This window comes from Pimephales promelas, chromosome 11, assembly GCF_988280905.1.
Source record: "Pimephales promelas chromosome 11, fPimPro1.hap1.1, whole genome shotgun sequence".
NCBI classification, from domain to species: Eukaryota; Metazoa; Chordata; class Actinopteri; order Cypriniformes; family Leuciscidae; genus Pimephales; species Pimephales promelas.
This window is the reverse complement of record NC_142779.1, coordinates 1,522,501-1,538,882: the sequence shown is the minus strand read 5'-3', so window position 1 is coordinate 1,538,882 and position 16,382 is coordinate 1,522,501. Positions and strand designations below refer to the sequence as shown.

Genomic DNA, 16,382 nt, shown 5'->3' with positions numbered 1-16,382 from the left:
AACTTACCAAAAATAAATAAAATAATATTTAGTTTTCTTCCTCTTTATTCTGTTTTTCTTCCTCATCCTCCTTGTTTGCCCATCTATGTTTTGCTGTAGAGCTAATCCTTCCCAGCAATTTTTTGAAAACCAGGACTTTATCATCACTTGGCCAGGACAGGTCGTGAAAACAGGACTGTTTTTTCACCCTAGTTAAAACTTTATCTGACACGTTCTGCAATAATCTGATCATATTTTTGATCAGCTGTCAACCTCATTTTTTTACATTTTTATTTTGACACATATGAGTGAGTAGGCATTTATTTTGACCTTTACAGAGTGAATATGATTCTTATTTACAATGAGAGCCAGGCAATTTAAGTATTTATGCATTGTAAAAGATTTTTATTTTCACAGAAACAGAAACATCAGACTCACAAACAGTAAAAGAGCCAAGAGGAAAATAAATATTGCCCCAAATGTGCCACTTTTCCCCACATGATATATCATAACGGCAGACGAGATTAAAAGCTCCATGATTTTAGCTCCACAATATTATGCAATACAGACGTGATAACAAGCGCTGACAGATCCAACTTCTGCTCCAAATGTAATACATGCAAATAAGAAACGGACAGAATCAGCAGTCAACCACTGGTACAAGATATTTCATGTAAACATACATATTAAATTGATCAGAAATTAGTTTTTAGACTATGAAAATTGCACATTTTGTCACATGTTTTTGTGGAAATGAACCGACATTCTGCTAAAAAGTGAGTAAATGACAAAGTTTATTTTCTTAAAAATGTGGTTGCTTTATAGACTGAATTGCACTCGCCATCCGAATCAGTCTGTAAATGTTACAGTATAAGCAACTGCTATTATTATAAAGTCATAAAGAGATGTCATCAGAAGGTCTTGATGTCTTTATCTGTCTTCAGGACTGAAATATCCAGAGCCAGTTCTCTGATCAGCTCTGTGGCGTCCGGTCTGTCTTCAGGATTGGCGCTCAACATGCGATCTATGAGCTTGTGCTATTTCATCAGCATCACCCCACCGTGAAAAACGAGACAGCATGTTAGATAATGAAAGTGATCATAGCAGGCATTGATAATGCACTAAAAGAAAAAGCATGCTCAATTTCAACATTACACTCACCTCAAAGCTAAATTTCTCTGAGAACTTTGGTGGAAAAACCCTATTTCTTAAATCCACCCAAATCTACAGTAAGAGTCACAAAAAAAGAAAAAAAAAAAAACTGAATTCCTTCTAACATATCAGATATAGTTCAAAATGAATGCATGCATATGTATTATTGAATATATGAATCAAACCTTTTTCTTTTCATGCGCTGTGTTGAAATTATAGATGAGTTCAAAATATATGAGGCCCAGAGCGTATATATCCACCTTTTTGTCGTAGGATGTTTGAGTCGCCTACATTTTCAGTTAAAACAATAAAAACTTCAGCAACAGATACACAAAAATCATTGAATGGATTATTAGATATTATTAGACATGATTCATCACTGAACACTCCAGTAGTGTTTATTTGGATTATGGGTGGTGAACAGCGTTTCATGTCGATCTGAATGACTCACTTGCTCCGGGCTCATGTAACTACGGGTTCCTGTTCTTTTAGTCCGTTCCAGCATTAGCTCATCATTGTCATTTTCAGCCGCAGTCACGAGGCCGAAGTCTCCAACCTTCACTCCTCCATCTCTGCTGAACATTATGTTTGGAGGCTGAAACGAATAAACGGAGCGATCAAAAGGAATCACTGACCAATAGGAATCTAGCTACAGAGGCCAATCTACTTCTAGTAAAGCTAAAACAAGCCAATGCACATTAATTAATGAATTATTTATTGAAAATTTAGTTGTTTTTGGACGAAATATGAAGTTGTTTTGTGTTCTGGGGGCCTCATGCGTTGAATTCATACTAAAACATTGCTTACGGACAAAGCTGTAAATGTGCGTACGCGCACAAAAAAACAGATGTATTACGAAGAAATTGAGTGCACGTAAAATTGAGTGCACACCACCCAGTCTCCTCCCTCAATTCAATTAATTTAAATATGTTAATTAGTCCAATTTGGCAAAAGAAACCTGCAAGAACACGGATAAAGCCAGCAAGAAACGAAATTTCACTGAAAATGTCTTCTATGTGAATTTATTCCTGTGATCAAAGCCGAATTTTCAGCATCATTAGGCGACTCGTCTTCAGTGTCACATGATCCTTCACAAATCACTCTAATAGGATGATTTGATGCTCAAGAAACATTTCTGATTATTATCAGTGTTGAAAACAGCTGTGCTTCTGCTTCATATTTTCATGGAAACCGTGATATATAGCGTTTTCAGGATTCTTTAATGAATAAAAACTTAAATCAAACACATATAGAAATCTTATCATCTTTTGTAACATTATAAATGCATTTACTGGCACTTTTAAACAAATTCAATGTGTCCTTGCTGAATAAAAATATTACTGTCTTTTCTTATCTTTACTGATCGAATTAATGAAGTTTATTTTTTATTCCTAGTTATGCCAACGCTGCCATGGCTAGACAGGTTTGCACATACTTTATATATGTTCTTAACCCTTGTGCATCAATTGAAAAAAAAAGTTACACATAGGTAAAAAGAGGACAAAAATGTCCATGTCAAAAAACTGTCATAAAAATGTGACGCTTTGGAGCACAGACTTAAGTTTGGTATCATTTTAAAGAAGACCCTTTGCAGATTATTGCTGAAGTAAAAAAATAATAATAAGTAAATCCAAAAGAAAGGTATATAGGTATAAGTTTATGAAAATTATTTATAAAATAATATTTTATATAAGATATATATTTTTTAAATCAGGTTGAACTCAAAACTGCAATAAAATCAAAGCCATGAATCTAAATAGGTTGTGTTCCAAATTTGAGGATGATATCTCAAAAAATGAGCTTTCGGTAACAGTTTGTTTGGGCGTAGTGACATATTTTCCCCATTGGGTGCCAGCAAAACCCCACTGGAGCTCACAGTGATTGTCAGACTGAGAGAGAAAAACTGCAAATAACAAATCCAAACACACACATGCGCACACACACACACATATTTTTTTATAACACACATACTAACCACACTCTGACATCCATACCAACACACCCACACAAATATTGTTGCATAATTTATCCAGTTGGCTCTATAATATGCCGAAGCAGAAAACAGGAATAAAGCCATATTTGTTTTATAGGCCAAACTTAAAAAAAAGACACCATCTGATAAAAAATAGTAAAAAATAAAATTTTGAAGCCTTGCCATCAGAATGAAAGCCTCTTAACAAAGATTGCATAATTTTATAGTTAACTGAACCGGCGATTAAAAATGGCAGTTTTAATGGGTTTCAATGGGGACATTTTTGTCCAAAAGGTGCTGAGAGGGAGTATCTTTTGTACCTAATGCAAAAAATATTTTTTTTAAGAAAATTACGGTGAAATAGTAAAATTCCAATAAAAATACACACCTGTGCCAAGTTTTTTTTCCGTTAGCTTTAACACAGGCAAAGTGATCAAAAAAACAAAACTGAAAAGGACAAAAATGTCCGTTGCAATCGGTTGCATATAATGTCGTGAATATATCCCTGGAATGCATACTGTAGTCCCTTTTGTCTTGCTCTCTCAGATATTTCACTTGTTCGCCGAAAATTACTAATTATCTCATTGGGAATGTCTGACACCGGGTGCATCCACACTATAATAGATGGGCCAGCCGCGAAAGCTTGACAGGCGTAGCAACAGTAACTAGGGAGGGCGGGGCTTAGCGAAGGGTCAATTCATGAGCTCTTCTGAGTCGTGTCGGAGTCTGATGTAAGCTCATTTTAGCGAGGTGCTCACCTTCAGGTCTCTGTGGATCAAGCCCTTGGAGTGAATGTAGTCCACGGCCGTCAGCACCTGTCCGCTGATCCGTGCCGCATCCGCTCTCCTCTCTGGGAAACGCTCCTTTGGAGAGTTCCTCTGATCAATCCAGGCTCGCAGCGTGTCTCCCTCACAGAGCTCCATCTGAATGTAGAGGAACTTTGTCCCCGGGTCACTGCTAGAACTAAAGCCAACAGATGCATGGATTTTAAGCAGGACAAATGTGCGAAGTTTGGTTTTTAAAAAAGTCCAATAGACCCCTTTTGCGCCGACGTCACAGTTACGTCACGGCGCTAGCTGGAGGCAAAACAAAGTGAAAACTGCATGTTTCTCTTCTTTCCTCAATACTGTCTTGGATTGTAATTTCTCGTAGCTATTATATTTATAAATAGTTAAATTTAGCCCTTATATTTATTTTTTTATTTAGTCTCTTGTTCATTTATGTTAAACTATTTTAGGAAAATCTTGGATTGTTGTCTTTTTGGATGTCATATTATTGTTTGTATGTTTGTATAATGTCTAATAAAAAATAAAAAAAAAATAAAAATAAAAAAAGTGAAAACTGCAGGCGGCCAATGCAAACCAGCACAGATTTGGCTACATAATAAGGAGCTTAAATAATTGTTATTATTATTAAATGTCATCTTGTTGTGTTGTTTGGTGCAAGAATTGATGAAAAATGAATATGCTGTATCTGGAACTTTTATTTCTAGAAAATATTCACATCATTAAAATCGCACTGTAATGTCACTGTTTACACTGTCGTGGTCTCGGCGCTGGCTCGGCAGAACTGTGGATCGTACACACAAGTCTTGTACAGGACCATATAGGCATCTAAAGATTTATATGCCCTCAGTTTCTCTTTACGATCGGTTTCTCTGTAAGTGTAGAAGTCAGGCCACTCAACCGAGGTAACGTACGTTAATCCTGTCAGATCATCCATGAATCGAGTGAGAGTGTAGGCGGCTACAGGTCGCCAATCTGGTTCCGTCCGTTAAAAATAACTTTTGAAAATAACAATCGCGGTCCTGGACACTGAGTGACCTTACACATTAAGATAATATCGGATTTTCTCCAGTCATTGTTAAAAAACAAGCTAACAATCCTTGCTAACTAGCGTTAGTGAAGCGGCCAGATCGATCTTTCTGCCTCCACCTAAGCTCCGCCCACAAAAAAACGTCACCATGTTTACCACTGTAAAAGGGTCTATATATACAAATATACAGTATAAAGATAGGGACTGCGTTACTATTGCTATTAGTCTGTGTCGAGGAGGCATGAGACACTTTCAGCCAGGCATAGGGTTGGAAATTGAGACTCTTTATAAAATTAAAACTAAATCGATTCCTCTGAGCATTTTAATATGATTTTAAACTAATCAAGCGCAAGACGACTCTACTACTACTGCTAGTCTCCTACTATATTCCAGCCTCAGTCTCTATAACACTAATCAAACAAAAGACAAAGAGAAAAATTCACTCCATGTTTTTGACTGAATATCTTTTGTAACTATATTTGTAAGGTGTATTTTATTTATACAGTGCAGTTATTTTTCCATTTGATTAGGTTGTGTACCTGAATACCTGAAAACAGTCTGTATTCAGTTGTATTTATTTGCTGCAATTGATCATTTTTTTATTTGTTCTTTTTTAAATTACTGAGCGTTTATAATGCATGAAATTTATATTAGTTAGGGCTAGTAGTTTTCGCTATGGTATTTTTAAACCAAAGACAAACGTTCCTTGTGTAAGTGACCTGTTGATTTTTCTTCATGGTATTCAGCTACAATTAAATGTTTTGCAATAAGACTTCAAATTAATGTCAATGATATATAAGGGGTTTTTTTTTCAACCATATTGGAATCGAAAATAGGAATCAATAACAATGGGAATTGATGATAAGAATCGTTAAAATTCAAACGATCCCCAACTCTGGTCAGGCAGGTCGTTGTTTGTGTTAGAGCGAGTTGTGATTTGCTGAATTACTCTGAGATGGTCTCTGAAGACTCGTATCTGTACGTCGTGTCCTCTTCCCAAGCGGTGTAATAGCGGACGATGTTGGGATTATTAAAATCAGACAAAGCTCCAACCTCACGAAGAGCTTTTCTGTGGAGGCACAGAAGATATCATGACATTATGTTATGTAGATTTAGTACAAAAACAAAAAGGTATTTAGCTAGAAAACCTTTTTTTTGAACATCATAGACATACAAGCCAATCAACTTACAGTACAAGTTGATTTCTTTTCATTTACTTACTCTCGACTCTTTACTATCTTCACAGCATAATATTTGTTCTCCAGCATTCGTCTTGCCTTGAAAACTCGTCCGAAGCCACCTTTGCCAATCGGATTTATTGAGTCAAAGTCTTCTAAAAACCTACAAAGATAAACATAACTATTTTCAAAAGCTAAACTGATGGACAAAAACATTTGTAATAAAATGCATAGTTAAAATGAAAATGATTAGGTTATGATTTGCCTTGATTTTATAGCTGGGTTTGAGGGTTGATCTCCAGATGACTTTGCCAGATTTTTTGCGTTCATTTTAGGAACAGTCTGGGAAAGTTATTGGAAGAGAAAAATATAAAAATGAATAAAAATTACATAAAAGAAAACAAAAACAACTTTAAAAGTCATTTTCTTAGTTTGGAGATGCATTAAAACTGGATTCATAAACAGCAGGAAACATTTTTTTCAATAGAACTTTGAATTTCCATTTTTATTAGTCTCATTTTACAGACTTCTTATTTGCATTTACAGCCACAACTTTATGGAGGATAGTCATACTGTATAATAGAGCTGCACGATTCTGGATAAACTGAGAATCACGTTTTTTTGTTGTTGTTTAATGTAGAGATTACGATTTTGAATAGACAACTAAACAAAATATTAAGTCATATCAAGACATTAAGTTTCCAGAGGTTCTGACAAATGTTGATTGCTCCAATATATTTTAAAAAATTAATTGATGAATAGTTCATTTAAAAAAATATATTGTTTTGAGTGAATGATTCAATGACTCACTCATAAAGACTTCACTTGTTTCATCACCTGATGAAAATGCGATTTTGAACAAATCTCGAGTGAATGATTCAATGACTCACTCATAAAGACTTAACTTGTTTCAACACTGGATGAAAATGCGGTTTTGAACAAATCTCGAGCGAATGATTCAATGACTCACTCATAAAGACTTGTTTCATCACTGGATGAATATGTAGTTTTAAACAAATCTCGAGTGAATGATTCAATGACTCACTCATAAAGAATTCACTTGTTTTAACACTGGATGAAAATGCGGTTTTGAACAAATCTTGAGTGAATGATTCAATGACTCGCTCATAAATACTTGTTTCATCACTGGATGAATATGCGGTTTTGAACAAATCTCGAGTGAATGATTCAATGACTCACTCATAAAGACTTGTTTCAATGAATCTGTGACTCAAGGACAAATGACTCTTTTACAGTCAAAATGTATTGATATTACATTAAAAGGTAATATTTTGATACCATAAGCTTCAGTATTTTGTAATTTTTTTTAATGATTAATCACGCAGCTCTATCATATAATGAAACAACCCGCACCTCACGTATGTTTTGCTTCCCTAAACACTCCACGCTTTTTCATTGTTACAGAGAACTTTCGATTGTTATTGTAAAATTATTCATGTTTCAATACCTCTTTACCCTTGGCCTGGCCGTTCGGTGACAGAAGAAAAGTTGGTGCTAATCTAAAAGAAAACGTGTATATTTGATATTACTCATGAAGAAAAAATAATGTAAAATCTAAAATATGACATTTACCAACTTTAAACACTTACTTTATTTTCGGCTTCACATCCAGAGGGCTCACACACTGTAATACAGGTTGTATTTCATGAGTTCTTCATTTCATTTCATACATTATTGCTTGAAGTGCAAATGCTGCCAATAACACAGACTTACAGGACTTATGACCATAGGAGAACTGACAGCGGATGAGTCTTTGAAGACGATGGCATCACTGGCGCTGGGAGTTTCACACGAGGAGAGTCGTGCATCCTCAGATTTACTATAAAACACATGAACGTTCAACTGCAGTGCATCATTCTATCATTACATATTATATGCATTTCATTCATTTAAACTTACGAACTCTCTTGGGTTTGTGAAGAGGTGTCATCTTCCGAACTCTGTTGATTAAAAACATGTTCATTAGTCAACACTAACACAGACTACACACATATGTGAGTTTCTGAAGGGTCCTGCCTGTGAGGTCCAGCCAGACTGATCTCGAAGTTCACTCCACGCGTGCTGAGCTGCATGTTGCTTCGCCTCTTTCGAGCTCTTTCCTTGTCCTTCAGGATATTCCTTCCCGTCTATGACAACTTTATACACAAACCTGAAGAAGCACAGGTCAGTTTTACATCATTCTAAAAAAATTTGGGAAAATCTATCTATATATTTTCAACAGAAATCAGGTCATAATTGTGTATTACCACACAAAGATGTCAAAAACTACATCTGTAAATTTTAGGATTAATCTTATGATTTTATTAGGCAAATTTAATAATTCTAAGCCTTGTCTAAAGTTTTTTTTTTTTTGGCTGATTTTATGTTATATATTGAGTCTCTTAAATGTATAGACAATAAGAAATGCACTGACACAATTGTATTTGCTTAAGAATTGAAAATAATTTAACAGTGAAGATTTATATGTTTCTTTTTTTTCTCTCCAATACTTCTCATAGCTATTATATTTACAAACAGTTAAATTTAGCCCCTTTATTTTAATTTTTTTTTTCTCTCTTCTATTTTTCTTTATATTTTAGTTTAGTCTCTTATTTATTTATGTTAATCTAACTTTGGAAAATCTTGGATTGTTGTCTATTTGGATGTCATGTTATTGTTTGTATGTTTGTCTAATGAAAAAAATAATAATAATAAAAAAAAACATGTCAGTTTTACGCTCGTACACATATGAAGTGTGGCGGGCTGTGCAAGACTTACTCTGGGTTGTGAGGAGGGCCTCTTTTCTCCACTAATTGGAAATCATGCACAAGTTTATTTTTCTGGCAGTAGTGATTGAGATATGCAATGTAGTTTTGGTCAGGCGTGGAGCTTCGGGAATCATCAGCAACACTCAAACTCAGACGGTCCAGGCTAGCACTTAAATAAAGGATAAAATGTCAAAATAAACAGATCGACACATGCAAAATGTAGTAAAAGAGCCTGTTAAATCAGTTGTTCCCAACTGGGTGTTCAAGAACAAAAATATCAATTAGAAAAAGCTCATCAAATTACATGGTTGTGTGATAAAACTACACAAGAAAATAGAAGAAAAAGCAGCGATAAATGGCCCTAGCACCCAACAGTAAACGTGGACAATATGCATTTTAATGGCTGAATATACTGTAGGAGGACTATCTCAAAGTCATTTATATTTGCCACAGTTCCTTCCCACGACTATACCTGAATATTGCCATGTATATGACTCTCTTATCAAACTTACTTGCTCTGGGCTTTGAACTTCTGTACAACTCATTAATGTCCGATTATGTTTATTCTCAATGTGCTGTGGTGGTCACATAGTTGACTAAATGCTACTTAAAATTAGTGCAAACAAAAAATCTGGACATTTTCAGAGACAGGAGAAGAGATAATCTGATGATTACAGTACTTGTGTGAAGAACTTTCCAAACTCAACGGGACATGACGTTTTTTGCATCACGGAACAAGCCGATCTGTTGCATTAGTGTAAAACATGTCAGTAATCAGCAGGTGGCGCTATGACTATAACCAAATATTGGCATGTATATGTCTTCAGGCCAGGACTTTAAACATGTTTAGGGCAGACTGGACATTGTATGCTTGAGTTCCACAAGTACAGTAGGATGACACTTTCCGCCACGGCATAAAAATAAACCACCAGGTGGCGCAAAGGGACATTTAGCGAAAGAAAAACGTAATTATATAAAAGTAACCTACGTTTTAAATAGAATATTGCTTTAAATATAATCTAAACTTTTATAGCGGAACATTTTATTAATCAAAAGTTAAAATAGGGCTATATCTCGCAGTCAGTGAAGATAAATTGGGTGCTTTCAATGACGCTATTGAGGAATGAGAAGACCGAATCAATCTTTTTGGTTTAGTTTCGTCTTGAGTTGTTCTGTTTACAAGTTGACATTTTAATATAGATATACGTTTCAGGTCGTGAAACGTGTAAGTCCTGTTTCATGGCGAAACATCAAACTTTGTCAGATACGCATCGTTTTCACAATATAGCATCGCAAACGCTAGATTAGATTAGACTAACCAAATATGAAGATGATCTTAATTTAAAAAAAAAAAGTTATAAATGCATGACTACAGGTGAAATATGGTGCAAAAGTTCATTTATTTCAGTAATTCAACCTAAAAGGTGAAACTAATATATTTTATAGACTCATTACATGCAAAGTGAAATATTTCAAGCCTTTATTTGTTATAATTTTGATAATTGTGGATTACAGATATGAAAACCTTTTCACAATATTCTAATTTTGAATTTGGGGTTTTCATAATCTGTAAGCCATAACCATCAAAATTATAACAAATAAAGGCTTGAAATATCTCACTTTGCATGTAATGAGTCTTTATAATATATTAGTTTTAGCTTTTAAGTTGAATTACTGAACTTTTGCAAAATATTCACATTTTTCGAGTTTCAATGGAGCCATTTTTCTACACTGAATTCTGAAATCGTACGTCAGTTTGCACCAACTCAACTCAGATGCACGTGCAAAGTTTCAAGAGTTATCAATCAGATTTATGCCCTCAAAAGTGCAATTAATTTCCACCCTAACAAGCTATAACTGTGGCTTGCATTGAACATAATGTGAATTATTGGCTTAGTAGTAAACAAATAAATTTCAATATTTTTTAACTTCTTTTAAGATGAGCAATTGCAGTTCTGCTGGGTCATTCGGATCTACTTGACATCTGATGTAAAGTCTGTGTCCTGAAGAAAGACCAGTTGAGAAGTACTGACTATAGTCTGATATCATAATCGTTGTTCATTATTTACCTACAAGCTGCAACCTCTGACCCCTGTGCTTTATTGCTGTTCTCGTCAAAGACCTTAAATGTAAAATATAAGGTCAAACACAAATCATAAATTACAGATAATCCGAGTAGCCAGATGTTGTGTCACCTCACCTCCGCATTTTGTGTTTTGCACAACTCTTCATGAACACGCAAAGCTGCTGCTTCTTTGGCTTCCTTCTTAGTATTGCCATAAGCCTCTGGAAACTCTCTATCAGCGCAAACGAATTTACAGACATAAGTACACAATCTGCAAAAAACACAAGAGAGAAGTCTGGAATCAAGCTGTGTTTCTTTAAAAAAGCTGGAATTAATTTGGCAATGTGTGCAACTTTTCATTTAACAAGTAGGGATAGTTGTCACACACTTGTTTTAAATATTTCCACACATGCCAGCATGACAAAACTTGGTGTATTTACTAGTTGCCAATTTCAACACTATATAGAGAAGAAAATGCACCAAAATTCAGAAATCTTTGTGAGATATCACTAAACATTTATATAACCGTAGCAAAAGTACATTTCTTACTTAGGTTAATTTTTCATCTCTATTTTTTGTGTTTATTTAGACAAATATGATATTATTTTAATCTCCAATCTGTTGTTTAACAGTTGATATAGTTATTTAATGCTTCGCTAACTAGCAGAAGACACTAGCAGGGTTCAAACCCCAGTTGTGGAGGCGGGGCATGTTGTCACACTGCGTTACAATGTGCCCCTATTAGAAATATTATATTCTATTCTATACTTTTATGAATTCTATTGAGAAAAACATGAGAAACATGTAAATAAAGACTAAGAGTCAATGTTCAGAAATTATTAATTATCATTTTGTTTTGAACTATGCTGTACAGCTGTGTTTTCCAGTGTGTTTGTTGTCAAACTCAAAATTAGTTTATTTTTAATTATTAAAAAAATGCCAAAATTTTATATGAAAAAGTTAATAATTGTATTTTATTAATAAAATATTTTGGTTTGACGTGTATATTTTGTTGATTAGATCAGATAGCATTTTAAGCTGTCATATGGTGATGTTACAATGAACCCCACCTATGGGGCATGTTGTCACATTTCACTTCCATTCTTTCGGGGTAAATCAAGAAAATAGTATACACTGTATTAATAAAACAAAACCACATAATTGTACTAGACATGTGAGAAATGAATGTGGGAAAAAATAAATTCTAATAAGTCCTAAGTAGATTTACATAAACTGAGAAAGTTGAAAAACGTTACGCTGTGCCCCGATCTCTTTTTTGACGAACACTGTGAATCAGAAGATCAATGAGCAAATGTATGTAACACTCACTGAGTAGAGTTTCCTGGATCCATCTTATTGGTCTCATGGGGCTTGAATAATAACCTGTTCTTCTGCGAATATTCATTGAGCCAACATGTGTAATTCCGCGAAGGTATATTCATGTTGTTGGACATGTTTTGAACTGATGATGTCGTCTGCAGTTAAACATGGATACATTACTTCTCAAAATCGACACTCTACATAATTATCACAATAACATTAATATAATATTTTAAATATAAAACAGCAAATAAGACCATAGCTGCTCTAGTGCAAGACTGAATCAACTATTTCATGCTACAATTTATTCCTGTGATCAAAGATGAATTTTCAGCATCATTACTCCAGTCTTCAGTGCTGCCACACAATATATAATCTATTATTATTTCACAGTTTTAGCTGCAATTTTTTTTACTGATAAAAAGACAGAAAAGATATTTATGCAATTAATAAATATTACCCCAAAAAAGCATTTACAATAAATGCTGTTCTTTTGAACTTTCTATTCATCAAAGAATCCAGAAAAATAATGTCTCAGTTTCCATAAAAATATAAAGCAGCACGACAGTATCATTATGAATCATAAATGTTTCTTGAACATCAGATCCTCATATTAGAGTGATTTCTGAAGGATCATGTGACACTGAAGACTGGAGTAATTTGGAGCTTTGATCACAGGAATAAATTACACTTTACAATATATTCACATAGAAAAGAGCCATTTTAAATTGTAATAATATCTTAAAATTTTACTGTATTTTGGATTAAATAAAAACAGCCTTTGTGAGATAAAGAGACTACTTTCAAAATCATTTAAAAAAAATAATGTTTCCAAACTTTTGAGCGAAAGAAAACATACTGTTGAAGCTGACAGTTTGTACAGCTAAAAATCAGATCTATGGAAAGTGCACATTACATAAACCCTAACGTGTGTGTGTGTGTGTGTGTGTGTGTGTGTTACTATAACATCTACGTACAGACTCATTATTGGGAGAGCTCCTGAGGCCATCAAGGGCGTTCTTGGCAGCACTTTGCTTTGCCTCCTTCTTAGATTTCCCAGTGCCATGAGGAAACCGCTGACCATTTACAATAGCCCTCATTGTGAATCTGATAAAACATTAGATCACAAAACAGTTAAAGTTGTGAGTTACAATAATGTTAGTCATTGACTTAGAAATGAATGATAATTGCATACGTTTTGTTGTGGCTCGGTCCCTCGGTGGATTCCTCCTCATATTTGACGGTGCATTGAGTCTTCTGCTGGTACTCATTCAGCAGAGAAATATAATTTCTTGACATAGACTCCATATCGCACAGTTAAAAATAACTACATAAGCAGACAGCGATACAAATTCACTGAATGTTTACCTCAGCTCGTGAATGTCATATCTCGTCATACTGGAAACACGGTACTAATAATGTCAGTTCACACTGACATGCTTCACAGCTCACAATAACACTTTCATTTCTACTATCATTCAATTCGATAAGTTTCGATTTCCGGTGTTCAACGTCATCGCTAAACAGTGGATTGACCAATCGAAAGCCACGCCTGTTGATAGGCCACACCTACCTGAAAAAGTACACTCTTTTAAAGTACAATTATATAAATTTATATTACGTAGATAGAGAATAAATCACCAGGCATAGTAATTAAAATACGTGTTGAAGCATGTTACAATATATTTTATAATAAGAATTGTTTCTTGTTTTACATTGGGTTTTATAAAATATTATTATAAAATGTTTGAAATTTGATATGTAACCGAAAAAGACAAATTAATACGTTATTCTTTAAATCTAAAAAAAAAAAAAAAAAATTGAAAAACTTTTATTATGTTATATTATTTTAGTCTAAGCCCAGCATAACTCTTCACAGTCCATTCCACAATGCACTGAGCATTAGAAAGTAATTTAATTAATAAATATTGGAGCACAAATGTTTGTAATTGGTTGAGTTTCAGTTACGCAGGACAAAAAAATGACAAATTGGACACACAATTATAATCAAAATATCATTGCAACATTTAATAAATGAGAAGTAAACATAAATATTAAACACAGCTATGCAAATAAAACTCTATCGTTGCTCTAATCGTCATGATCCGCAGCCGTGTCACCGGGACAATTTGACCTCAAATCCTCCTCATCTGTTGGGCGAGAACATTTCAGTGTTTTATTCACAATTCATGTTTCAGATCAATCAGACATTATACATGAACACTTCTCACCGTTATACGCCGTCCCACACCATATGCAGTAATAATGGACTCCTCGCAGATACGAGGTGAGAAACTGCAGCTTGTCTAAAGGCTGTAAAGGAAGAACAAAAGCATGATGGGTGTTTCAAAACATTAACATTTCGTGTCAAATTTCTTTTTGTGTGTCAAATTTCTACAAAGTGAGAACTACAAATACATCAAAGTTTTCATCTCATCTAAATCTATTACATAGTAATTAATAATAGTAATAATAATTCATTAAATATTAGCTAGTTTAAAAATAATTATGTTTATATAAATACATACACACAGTTGCAACTCAAAAAATGTGAATATCGGGCAAAATGTATAAATTTGATGATGAAAACCCCAAAGTTAAAATCTCAGAATATTACATGAAATCAATAAAAAAGTATTTTAAATACAGAAATGTCAGCCCTCTGAAAAGTATAATCATGCATATGTATATAGTTATACGTATATACTAAATTTATTAGTTTTACCTTTTAATTTGAATGACTGAAATGCATGAACTTTTGCACGTTATTCAAATTTTTCGAGTTTCACCTGTACACACACACACACACACACACACTCTTTCATAAAGCTCAAACATTCAAGCCTGTTATCAAATTTATTGTAAGACACATTATAAAGCATTTCCCCCTTAAACTATCATATCAGCAATGCGAGTGCCATAAACACCGGTTTGAGGTGCAACTCACGGTAAGTTCCTCCTCCTCCTCCTCCTCATCATCACTTCCCTCAGGTTTAGTTTCCTCTTCCTCTTCCTCCTCGTCTTTCGCTACTTCAGGCCAGTACCAGCTGTCTCTGGGAGCCGTGATGCCCTGAAAGAACAACAGCAGACGAGTCAATCACGAGCCAGAACTTCCATTCATGACTCACATTCAACCCTCAAGATGTTCACGCACACATGCAGTTGTGTCTCTACATCATCATTTTGTGTCGTCTACTATGTAATTGCTAACCTAATGTACTGTATTTATTTTAGCCCTAAGCTGTTACTCCACTTGTCAGGCCACCATTGGAAGTAAGAACTTGTTCTTAATGAAATGCCTGTAAAAATAAAGGTAATTAAAAAAGCTGAAGTGTTTATCTGAATGACCTTCTGGCTGTCCAGCTGTTCACAGGCGCGTTGGCTCTTCCACAGGTCGCTCTGCGTCTGACGCTCCTCTCTCTCGGTTCTCATACGCACTCTGTAATAAAGATGAACAATACTCAATGCTACTTAACCTCAAAGATTAAAGCCTGACAAATATATTGTATTGAACACTTTTAAAAAAAGAAAATCTAAAAAAAAGTTTGCATATACGCTTTTCTTTTAGACATCAGGCTTTTATGCTAATATAGTCTGATATAGTGAGAATATGGATGAAAACACTCAAACTGAAACAAAAATATGTAATTTGATGCAGATGCTGACGTTTATATGGACCAAAAGTAAAATTAAATTCTTATGCTTGTAATTTAAATCAATTAGATCTTCCGCTGACATAAAATCCATATAAATATCCATATAAAAACTAGTCCCAGATAAAAGCACATGTTTGAGCTGATATAACTTAAAGCAACTCTATATCATAACACTTTACAATCAGGTTCATTAGTTAATGTTTTTACTAACATGAACTAAAAATTATCATTACATTTGTTACAGTATTTATTAATCTTTGTTAATATCAATCAGCTGTTCATTGTTTGTTCATGTTAGTTCACAGTGCATTAACTGTTAATAAACACAACCTTTGATTTTAATTACGTATTAGTAAATGTTGAAATTAATATTAACTAAGATTAATAAATGCTGTAGAAGTATTGTTCATTCTAACTAAGGTAGTTAACTAATATACCTTATTGTAAACTGTTAAAAACTATCAGTGCCATTGTTTT

General features: G+C 34.2%; 2 protein-coding genes across 3 annotated transcripts in view; both read right to left on the bottom strand.

Annotated features, from left to right (window-relative positions):
• Window positions 1-503: 503 nt before the first annotated feature.
• On the bottom strand, window positions 504-13,763 carry eif2ak2 (eukaryotic translation initiation factor 2-alpha kinase 2). Of its 2 annotated transcripts, XM_089116718.1 has the most exons (19): window positions 13,445-13,763; window positions 13,227-13,356; window positions 12,259-12,404; window positions 11,065-11,200; window positions 10,934-10,986; window positions 8,875-9,033; window positions 8,134-8,266; window positions 8,017-8,057; window positions 7,831-7,936; window positions 7,707-7,741; window positions 7,565-7,616; window positions 6,362-6,438; window positions 6,140-6,259; window positions 5,868-5,987; window positions 3,862-4,066; window positions 1,583-1,726; window positions 1,317-1,418; window positions 1,141-1,203; window positions 504-1,016 (listed from the first exon to the last, which is right to left on the bottom strand). In XM_089116718.1, the coding sequence occupies exons 1-19, from the start codon at window positions 13,555-13,557 to the stop codon at window positions 891-893; spliced, it is 2,061 nt and encodes a 686-aa protein (XP_088972844.1). In that variant the 5' UTR covers window positions 13,558-13,763; the 3' UTR covers window positions 504-890. The 2 variants fall into 2 exon arrangements, with proteins under 2 accessions (XP_088972844.1, XP_088972845.1); XM_089116719.1 differs by lacking the exon at window positions 12,259-12,404.
• Window positions 13,764-14,250: 487 nt separating this feature from the next.
• Window positions 14,251-16,382, bottom strand: part of gpatch11 (G patch domain containing 11) — a 3,730-nt gene continuing 1,598 nt past the window's right edge. Inside the window, exons 5-8 of the mRNA XM_039648840.2 lie at window positions 15,598-15,688; window positions 15,197-15,319; window positions 14,481-14,562; window positions 14,251-14,399 (exon numbers count right to left, since the gene is read on the bottom strand). Coding sequence (XP_039504774.1) covers window positions 14,341-14,399; window positions 14,481-14,562; window positions 15,197-15,319; window positions 15,598-15,688 — 355 coding nt within the window. The 3' untranslated portion in view covers window positions 14,251-14,340. The remainder of the gene's footprint in view (window positions 14,400-14,480; window positions 14,563-15,196; window positions 15,320-15,597; window positions 15,689-16,382) is intronic.